At 46.8% G+C, this 10606-nt stretch overlaps 1 protein-coding gene and 1 non-coding gene across 3 annotated transcripts in view; one reads left to right on the top strand and one right to left on the bottom strand.

Annotated features, from left to right (window-relative positions):
- LOC149347060 (uncharacterized) overlaps positions 1–10606 on the bottom strand; it is a 68703-nt gene that overhangs the window by 6951 nt on the left and 51146 nt on the right. For both annotated transcript variants that reach the window (XM_089586835.1, XM_089586836.1), the window contains exons 11-15: positions 9957–10160; positions 7034–7202; positions 5356–5471; positions 4399–4566; positions 3427–3519 (exon numbers count right to left, since the gene is read on the bottom strand). In XM_089586835.1, coding sequence (XP_089442961.1) covers positions 3427–3519; positions 4399–4566; positions 5356–5471; positions 7034–7202; positions 9957–10160 — 750 coding nt within the window. The remainder of the gene's footprint in view (positions 1–3426; positions 3520–4398; positions 4567–5355; positions 5472–7033; positions 7203–9956; positions 10161–10606) is intronic.
- On the top strand, positions 639–710 carry TRNAM-CAU (transfer RNA methionine (anticodon CAU)). The gene has a single exon. It is a non-coding gene; the product is annotated as a tRNA-Met (tRNA).

The following is a 10606-nucleotide window of genomic DNA, read 5'->3' as shown; positions in this document are numbered from 1 at the left end:
TGCCCAAATTGCTCCAGGATTAACAAAAATTACTTTACGGGCTGCTCACAGAAGCTCTTCGCACATTTATTGCACAAATGCACATGTGGTATGAAGAATCAGCCTCCACGAAACTCCTCAAGATAGGCTCCCTTTAAGGGGGGATGAGGGTCTTGAAAACTTTTTTTTTATTTGTTAACATATCTTTCTGAAACTTAGCACCTGGGTGTATCATTGAATGCTGATTTCGAATATGCATTTAGATTTCAAATATTTAAGCTGGAAAGAAATATATGGCAAAATAAAATACAAAATAAAATACAAAATAAATAAATTAATTAAAAAAAATCCCCTGTGCCCCTTGGTTTCTGTGGCTGTTGGCTTCTGTCATATTTATAACGAGCCCCTCATTCCCCTTCCTTGTTTGCTTAATTGCTTAGCGAGGGCCTCGATTCTGGCAGCCTTGATGCCATAGGAAGCATAAGAGGGTTCTCACACAGCTTCCACCCTCTCCGTTCGATGACGTTCTACGTCACACCTGCAGTACCTCAGGACGTTCTACGTCCGCCGCTTATGAACGTGGGTGGCGCTGATGAACACTCTCAAGGTTAGGTTACTTGTAAACATAAATACCCCCGAAAGCAGAAGGTTTGACAGCCGTCGCCGTAGCTCAGAGGTAGAGCACCGGACGCATAATTCGGAGGTCGTGGGTTCGGATCCCACCGGCGGCATGTGGTTGTTTTTTCTTCTGCTTTTCTAATCAGTTAGCTTTAAGCGATGACATATTAAGTAATATTCTAAATTGATCAACACCACAAAATAAATAAATTAATTAAAAAATGCCCTGTGCCCCTTGGTTTCTGTGGCTGTTGGCTTCTGTCATACCCTACGTTCAACATGGCAGATGGATATTAATGTCAGTAAAACTAAGCATGTAAGATTCTCTAGCGTAGCAGAAACATCACAGAATAATTACTGGTTAAATAATACTGGAATTGACTCCGTGTCGTGTATAAAATATCTGGGAGTGTTTTTCAGTCAGAACTTAACCTGGGATGCTCACATTGAATACAAAACTAATAAAGCCTTTAAAAAAATTGGTCTCTTGAAACGCCGTTTACCCCTTGCGAACGCTGAAACACGGCACAGCACTTATACAACGCTTATCAGGTCATCTGTTGAATACGCTTCTGTTATATGGAACCCCTCCCACGCGATTCTTACAAATGCTCTAGAAGCAGTACAAAATAAAGCCGTCAGATTCATACTGTCATCCTACTCACGTCATCAAAGCGTATCAGCAATGAAGCAAGCCATGAATCTTCAACCTCTTGCTACACGTAGAAAGTTCGCCCAGTTGTCATTATTTCACACCTTATACTATAGCGAATCGCCATTCTCCCGAAATCATATCTTTCCTGCACCTCATTTTTCAGCTCGCCTGGATCATGCGCATAAGGTACGTCCGATTTTCGCTCGCACACTAAAATATCAGAAGTCACCGCTGGTTTTGTCAATAAATGAACGGAACTCATTGCCATCCAGCATTGTCGGCCATACTGAATTATCTTTTCAAACAGCTTTACTAACATTTCTGAACATGGAAAATGCGTCATAGAGTGCTAGATGATTTACCGTGTGCGCGACTTTTTGGCGGTCCTTTTTTTGCTTTGTCATTTCTTGTGTGCTGAACAGCTCCGGAGCCTCTTTTGTGTGCCATTGTATTTTTAGTTACTTATTTTGCCCTAATTATTACTCACTTGTTTGAACGTGTTGAATTTTGCGGTCTCAATGTGTTATACTGCACTTAACCAAATGTTACCCAAACTCTGCCTTCTGTATATTTACCATCATTTGTTATGAGTTGATCTGTTATGTGTGCTTTCTTTTAATCATTCCCCCCCTATGTAATGCCCTCTTCTGGGTCTTTAGGGTAAATAAATAAATAAATAAACAAATAAATAAAGGTCATTTCTCACGCACCTTTTTAGTAATTTATCAGTTCAAGAAAGATTTTTTAAGAATGACATTTGCAAAGGCCCAAAGCACATCCTAAACCTAACAAAACGTCTAAAAAGTCTTTTCGTTGATCATAAATAAATTATTTATTTATTAGTACCTCTCAAAGGCCCACTAGGGGCATTACATGACGGGTGGGCATACATATCATTGAATAAAAAAATCAGTGATGAATGATTTGAAGTATTCCAGGCCAGGATGGATGAAAGCTTCAGCGGGGAGGCCGTTCCAGTCTCTTGCGGTCTGGGCGAAGAATGATTTTAGGTGCGCAGAAGTAGATGCTCGAGGTGTATGAACAGCTTTCGGATGACTGATGCGAAGTGAAAGGCGGTATGCAGGGGTGAGAACAGATTGGCTGAAATGCGAATGATAAAACTTGTGGAAAAGGCAAAGTCTGGCTATTTTTCGACGGGATTCAAGGCTGGGGAGGTTAGCTTTTGTTTTCAATGCTGTTACGCTCGTATGATATGAGTAATCAGAATATACGAATCTTATCGCGCGGCTCTGGACGCACTCAAGGGTTTTGGCTAGGTTAATTTGTTGGGGGTCCCAGATTGAGCATGAATATTCAAGTTTAGGACGGACAAGAGTTAAATAGGCGGACAGTTTTATGGAAGCAGGTGCCAAACGCAAGTTACGCTTTAGATAACCAAGAACACGGTTAGCTTCGTTGGTTATGTTCATTATGTGGGTGGTCCAAGAGAAATCCTGTGTAAAGCTAATACCTAAATATTTATATGAAGATGCGTGTGTTATCATGGAACCGCGAAGGGTGTAATTGGGAGTAGGATACGATTGACGACGATGAAATGATACTAGCGTTGTTTTATTAACGTTTAAAGACATCAGCCAGTTTGCGCACCACTCTTCCACAAGTCCTATGTCGTACTGCAGATGGTAAGTGTCTCTGTTACAAGTGATGCTCCGGTAGATGACGCAGTTGTCGGCGAACAAACGAACGGTGGAAGATAGATTACTTGGGAGGTCGTTGATAAGATGGAAAGAAAAAATGTTGAGGCAGCAATTAGCCACACTTGGCCTAATTGCCAGTATATCATGTTTAAAGGAAAAAAGAAAGCTTTAGGATGTATGGTGGACCTTTGGAAATGCCTGCATATTCTTAAAAAAACTCTGTTTAACTGATAAATTACTATACAGGCCCGTAAGAAATGGCCTCATTGAGATTTTATTTTGCGATAAATTTTCTCCCAGGTAATATATTTGAAATCTACATGCATATCTGAAATCAGCATTTTATGATACACCTGCATGCCAAGTTTTGACAAGTTATGACGACAAGTAAGTTTTTAAAACCCTCATCCCCTTTTAAGCGAAGCAAGAAGGCGGCACCTGTAAATCTTTCAGTTTAACAGAAGTTCACTTTCATCATTGCTCATTCATGCATGACATGGAAACTCCCGAGCCCACCTGGATGATGAAGTACTGCAGGGGATCGCCGTCTGCCTCGTACGTGTAGCTCCCCAGCAGTCGACCCGAGGAGTCCGTCTCCGACTCCAAACCCTGGCACGGATCAAGGACACAGAACTCGATTCACACTGCCAATGGCTTATCACGGCGTGGGTTCACTGAGTAAAAGACTTGCTTCTTTAGGAGCTGGTGTTACGGTCACCAAACCCTTAAGACAAGTATGTGCAATTTGTGGCACGTGAATCGTTACGAATTAAAAATGGGTGTACCCATTTGTAGTACAAGGAGATGTGACTAGCTTACATTGACAGCACTTTACATTGGTGCGTGTATTCTTCCAGAAGAATTGAGAAGCTTGATTAATTTATCTCGCTACAGTCTGGATATCAATGGTTTAACCTCCTTAGGCCAATATGGGTGGGGAGAGAACACTTGCCTAAGATGTAGGATAGCCACTGAGAAGTACAGCACCCAACTGCTAAGTGCATAGCAGACCAATGCCTCTATCAGGGACATGAGGGACTCAATGCACCGTCTTTGCCAAAAGTAACCCGGCACGGGTGGTTTGTTTCGTAGCCGCGTAGCGAAGCACTCATGACAGACAGCCCTTAAGCTCTGATTCTGTGTGAAGAAAGGTGAGACCCTGTCCTTACATGATGGCACCGTTCGGTCTTTAGGGCTACTGTAAATGCTCCGTTATACGTTTGAGAAGCAAGAACCTGTTGCTCAGTTACTTTTGGCAAAAGGGGGTACATTCTCCAGAGCAATATTCACTTGACCAAGGTTAACCTGCAGACTAAGGAGACTGTAGGTTTCATTCGGATGGACGGTTACCATACAAGGACAACAATGAAAACAGCGCAGGTACGTTGACCTCGAACTTTTGTTCAATACTTCTTTGAAAGAAGCACGCTAATCCGCAACACAGGGCAGGGCTAAAGTGAGGCACTGAGCCAGGGGAAGGCCACCCACCCATATCTGGAAGTCACGGGGGGCGCTGCTGGTGTGACCAGAGCTGACCAGGGAGCGGGCGATGTGCTCCACGCTCACCGCTGTCACCCGGATCCGCTGGGACAGCTTGATCACCAGGTGGCCCTGGGAGCCACGGAAGGCCCAGCACTCGCCCGGGTGCATGCCCGGCTGCCAGGCACCAAGCAAGAAAGAGAATGACAGAGTGAAACACTCCCCACATCACAGTGGGCATTCATAGATTTGTTTGTTCCCTTCATTCCGCAATTTACCCGCTTCCCTATCTGTCTGCTCACTTGCAAACCCACTCAATATTGCCGCGAATCTTTGTAATGTTTTGTAGTGTTTGTTCATGCTTCAGGGCTGCCGGCACGCCGCTTTATCGCTTCTTTTGTGACGCAAGACGCGCCTAGATTTATATCTCGATTGATCGCATCCGGATGGAGCCGATTCTACTTTGCACCAGAATGTTCTCGCAACTTTCCAAGCTTTATCTCGAATGTTCACTATCAGCTTTAAAAAAAGCACGGCCGACAGCAGCGGGCACTCCTGTTCGACGACCGCCGAGCACGCTTGTTGCTACGCCGCCGCCGAGTGATTCAGGTCTTTGCGGGCGCAAGTCAGCCCAAATAAAGAGCTTCGTTTCGAAGACATTCTCGCTGTTTTCGTGTTCGCCGTACTGCAGTCACCACTACGTGACAATACGTATAACCCACTCCCCTTGCTCCGCAACTAACCAGCTCCCCTAGCTCTGCAAATAACGCGTTCCCAAATTGCACCCTGCATGTAGAAGGTGCTGCGTCACTAGGTGGGAGATGCGTTTTCATTGTCCCATACTCTCTACAGGCTCAAAGGGCTATGCGGACAGCACCTCCACGCAAAAAGTGAGGTATGAGGGAAGAGCAGTCAACACTGTAAACGAGTGGGAGACCCGAAACAAGTTCTACCCCAGCAGCTCACCGTGATGGCATCCCTTGGCGAGCGGGTGAATGTCCAGATGGGCAGGCCGAACATGTAGTACCTCCGGCCCCCATTGCTGTAGGTCTCCGTGCAGCGGGTGTTGACCACGCTTCCGCCTGCAGAGCACAGGTTTCACTCATGCACACCATGGTCAGAATGCGTGAAGTAGAATTCGAAACTGAATAAGAAATGCTACAGTCGGTTAACAGCCACAAGTGCCTCACGGGCTGGAGCACAGGTGGTCTTGAGCCTGGGAATTTATGATGTCAGCTGTTATAGCCAGGCCTGTCCCCTTCCCCGATACCACTGTTGTTGGCTGCATGAGGTGTCATCGCACAGCAAGGGACCCATTAGCTATGCAACCTATTTAATGGCTTTTACAGTTATTTAACTATTACCCTATGGCTCGTGTAAAGGCCATATCCTGAACTTGGCAGCTGGTAATTTGAAAAAAAGTCAGCCTAAAGAACTGCGTCATGAGTGCATAATTTCACTTACAGGGTGGGTTACACACTGGAAGGTGATAGATGATAACTGCCCAGGACACAATGTCGCCATGCACGCATCATCTCTGACTTTGCCTGGAACCACGAACATGCAGTGCCTCAGCACTGCTGATTCTCTGGTGCATTCAGTGTTCGCACCAGAGTGGACAAAAGGTTATGCCATGTGAAAAACTAGAATGGAATGCATCCCCGCTAGTGGTGATTTTCTTCGCAGCAACATGCCTCCTGCCCTGCTCTGGTGATACGTGCTGTGCCGTAGTAGCACGTCATTCACCTGGTGTCACTAGGCCTAGCGCGCTTTGCATTGAAGCCGCAGTGAAAACGCTTTGAAGGTAGTCATGGTTTACTATAAAACTGCACACGTGCAGATCGCCCCGAGGACGCTACAAGACGTCGACCAGCACACGGAACCAGAGCACAGCGCACCGAAACAGATCTCGCTATGTAAAAATCTCACTACTGATGCACGCCGCCGTGCCGGTTACGCCACGTCCGCAGACACCTGGAAGGTACAGTTCTGGGTGCCGCGCTTATGCCTGCTTGCGTCTGTTGCCGACAGCATGCACCGCAGTGCAAACTCTGAGGAGGTACGCTGAACCGAAACCACACTCAGCCACAGTTTCAGAAACGTTATTAGCTCGAGAGCAACACTTTGAGATGTCGAATGGGAAACATTCGGATGGAATAGAGGTTTGCTTTGGTTATTGAGGTTTAACATCCCAAAGCAACTCGGGCTAAGAGAGACGCCGTAGTGGAGGGCTCCGGAAATTTCCACCACCCGGGGTTCTTCAACGTGCACTGACATCGCACAGTACACGGGCCTCTAGAATTTCGCCTCCATCGAAATTTGGCCGCCGCGGCCGGGATCGAACCCACGTCTCTCCGAGTCAGCAGCCGAGCGCCGTAACCACTGAGCCACCGCGGCGGGGTTAATAGAGTATCGAATACTTTACTGTTTAAGTGAATATTTGCACATGCTTAGTTATAATGGTTAAGTTCTTCCCCGTCCCCTTACTCGCACAGGTGATGCTGAAACAGCACTGCATTACACAAACTCTTTTTCAAATGCTTTCAGTCATCACGTACAATGACAATTCCAATGTTGCTTACTCCGGTGAAAAGCGCTCTACCCAGCTAATGCCCAAAGAGCAGAAAAGCGGGCGACTCCTCACCGGCACTCTCCAGGGCATAGTCGGGCAGCCCAGTCTTGTCGGCATCATACTTGGCCAGCAGCTCCTTCACCACACGGGTCACATCGTTCATGGCAGGCACGTCGGTGTGAGTCGTTGTGGCGACAACGGCCGGAGCACGTCTGGCCTCCACGATGGCCTCCTCCGCCTTCTGCAGATGCGTACCAAGCAGGAGAGCTTTGTAAAAGACCTTTTCAGTTACAGGAACCGTCCACACAGTGCATTGCTTCAAGAGGAGTCTTGCCATTCGGCTGAACTCCTAGGTGATGGAAATGTGACAAAGCCTCGCCTGCTGCCCAGCACAGTGAAAGGGCCCTTTGGAACTACTACCAGTGGCAATGGGTCTGGAAAACTAACACTGAAAAACTTTAGTCAGTGGATAATCCTCACAAGTACCTACTTCAGTCAAGCCGTATGCAAGCAAAGAAAAGCAGCTATACCGTATTTTCCGGTCTAAAAGTCATGCCTCATTGCTTTTAAAGTGCAGTCATTAAAGAAAGAAAAGTGTACATAAGTGGATTGTGCAGAACGTCCCAAAGTGAGTCAGGCTACGAGGGATGCTGCAGTGAAGGGATCTGGATTAATTTAGACTAACTGGGGTTCATTAACGTGCGCTGATGTTAATGAGCGTTTTTGTATTTCGCCCCCATCGAAACAATGTCAATGCAATCAAGATCAGCAGCCGAGCACCAAAGCCATTGAGCCACTACAGTGTCATACGAGGGGGTACCCAAAAGAAACCGGAATAATTTTTTGAATCGGCTAAGCTTCTGTGGTACCGCGTTTTGCCGCTAGGAGCGCATAGAACGAACATTTCAGAGTCAGTAAGCCGAGTGCCGTCGCTGAAGGAGGTCAGACTAGTTGAGGCAGAGTTTTAGAGTGACGACTGTTTTGTGTGAGCGTCGTTTTTGCAATGGCTGATGTTCGTGAACAGCGTGCGCCGGTGAAATTCTGATTTTTTTCTCGGAAAAAGTGGAACGGAAACTCTTGAAATATTCAGAAAGACGTTCAAGGACGATGCTATGGGGACAACTTAAGTGTTCCTGAATTAAATCCTGAACAAAGCAACAGTCATGCCAATGGAAAACTTCAAATTCACCTCGTCTCAAGAAAGCTCGTCAGGTGAAACCAAACCTCGAAACAATGCTGATTTGTTTTTTCGACGTGAGAGGAGTCGTCCATTCAGAACTTGTTCCGCAGGGTCAGACAGTTAACCAGGCTTTCTGCTTGGATGTTTTGAAAAGATTGGGCAACAGTGTTCGGTGGAAGCGGCCTGATTTGTGGCAGACGGGTGACTGGTTTTTCCACCATGGCAATGCCCCTACTCACACAGCCCTGTCTCTACGACAAATTCGGACCAAAAATGGCATGACCTCTGTTCCTCAACCCTCATACTCACCCGACCTTGCCACGTGCTACTTTCTTTGTTTCGTAGAATGAAAAGACAGGTGAATGGAAAGCGTTTCACTGATGTTGCTGAGGTGAAGAAAAAAACGACGGAGGGACTGTCAAGCATCACAAAAGATGAATTTAAACAATGTTTTGAAAAATGGAATGAAAGATTCGACAAACGTATTATTGTAAGTGGAGAGTACTTTGAAGGATATTAAAGGTCTGTGCTTAAAATGTGAACAAATAAGTTCAAACAAAAATAAGTCCGGTTTCTTTTGGGTACCCCCTCGTACATAAGTCGCAAGAGTGTATATAAGATACACCTGTTCATAAGGTAGGCACTACAAAAAATACGCTGAGAAATCCTTCACAACACAGTGACGAGAATGCATGTTTGCTGCCGCTTCCACCTCTTCAGCAGTAGCCAATGCTGGTACATGTGCGGGTGCCTTTTATCGTTTCAACCGTATTCTTCAAAGAAAGATTCTAGTCCAATAGTTACGATTCACAGAACGGCAGTTCATACAAAGGTGTTTAGGCAAACTCATCGAACTCATCCATCCTCCCAGTCGCCCACAAAGAGTGCGGGGGCAGGAAGTTTGGCGAACGAAAGTGACGCCAACTGAAATCAAATCTTGGACAGAAAATCACTGCCTTATTCCCAGCAAAAAAAGTAGAGAGATAAAAACAAAATAGACAGCTGGCTACTCCACCTGTGAGAGATTTAATAACAACAGAACCAGCAACAGCTATCTGCACTCCTCGGAGGCACGAACAGCGAGAGACAAAAAAATGGCTGAGGCTTAGCTAAGGTTAAGCCTAGTCAGATGCGAAGCATATTGATGGCTAGGCTTGGTAATACATGGCTTTCCTTGGTTGACGTTCATCCCGTTCTTCATCGGTCTCTGTGGCACGCTGAAGCTTTCGCTTCTCGTTCAAATCAGCCCTGCTTCTAGGCGGCATCCCAACACCTGGCCGCCTCGTAAGTGCCCGGAGAGCGAGGCAAGCTCAGCGTTATACCGCTGCTGTAGCGTCACGTGGTCAGCTGCAGCGCCTCTGATGTGGAGCCTCCACCGCTGCGGCCGACCGCGCGAGCAGGCAGCCCATCTCTCCTCTGCTGTGACGTCATGTTGTCACGTGGTGTCACGTGGTCACGCTAAAGGTCAATGGTAGCTCCACCGCCGCGCTCGAGGGGCTGTAGTGTAGCTCTAGTAATATGCTTCGCATAAAAAAATAGACAGCTGGCTACTCCACCTGTGAGAGATTCAATAACAAGAGAACCAGCAACAGCTATCTGCACTGCTCGGAGGCACGAACAGCATGAGGTCGTGACGCTAAGTTTGTGCCACTGCACACAGGCTGCATTAAATCAGTGTTGCTAGGAATGACGCCACTCTGGTCTGCTCCTCGTTTCTGGTTCGAGTTATGTCAATGTTGCCAATGCTGCAGTACTGGGAACTACATCATAGACAGCCGATGTTGTAAGAGAGCCCCCGGCACTGTTCCCACTCACCCTGTGAGCCTCCATCGCTGCCCTCTGCACCTGTGCCACCTGCTGGCTGGCCGTGTTCACTGCTGCCTGAATGCTGTCCCGGTGCTCGCCCAGGCGGACGTCCACACTGGCGCCAAAGATGGCTTCTCGCCGGTCCATCTCCTCCGTCAGCCACCGGTGGAGCATGCTACGTGGCGCCATCTCCGACGAAGAGTCGTTCATCACCTGCACAGCGGGCATCCGTGAAACGTACAAACCGTGAAACGTACAAACCGTGAAACGTACAATCCGTGAAACGTACAACCCGTGAAACGTAATGCGGTACAATAGTACAATACCATGCTGGACTGTTTTACAGCGTGCCCTATCACAGTGAACTGTACTCCAACAGCACAGGTAATCGGCCCAATATTGGAAATGCATTGGCAAAAACCGGTCCTACAAACGACCAGAGTGAAACCATCCATTTCCCATATTGGCCCGATTTCCTGTGCTGCGTGGGTTGTAGTTAAAGGAACCATGCAAAGAATTAAAAGCCGCTTGTAAATGTTAGAAGGGATGCTCAGAAGCATTGACACCAAGTATGAGTCTTCGGAACTGAGCCGGCAATTTATTATGAATTTTTAAAAATCGTGTTTTTTAAAATTCACGGGCCGCTTGGTGTCTTCGTT

This window comes from Amblyomma mixtum, chromosome 4 (genome assembly GCF_055824585.1).
Source record: "Amblyomma mixtum isolate Tamu chromosome 4, ASM5582458v1, whole genome shotgun sequence".
Classification (NCBI taxonomy): Eukaryota; Metazoa; Arthropoda; class Arachnida; order Ixodida; family Ixodidae; genus Amblyomma; species Amblyomma mixtum.
The sequence above is the reverse complement of the archived record's forward strand: the minus strand, read 5'-3'. Positions and strand labels throughout refer to the sequence as shown.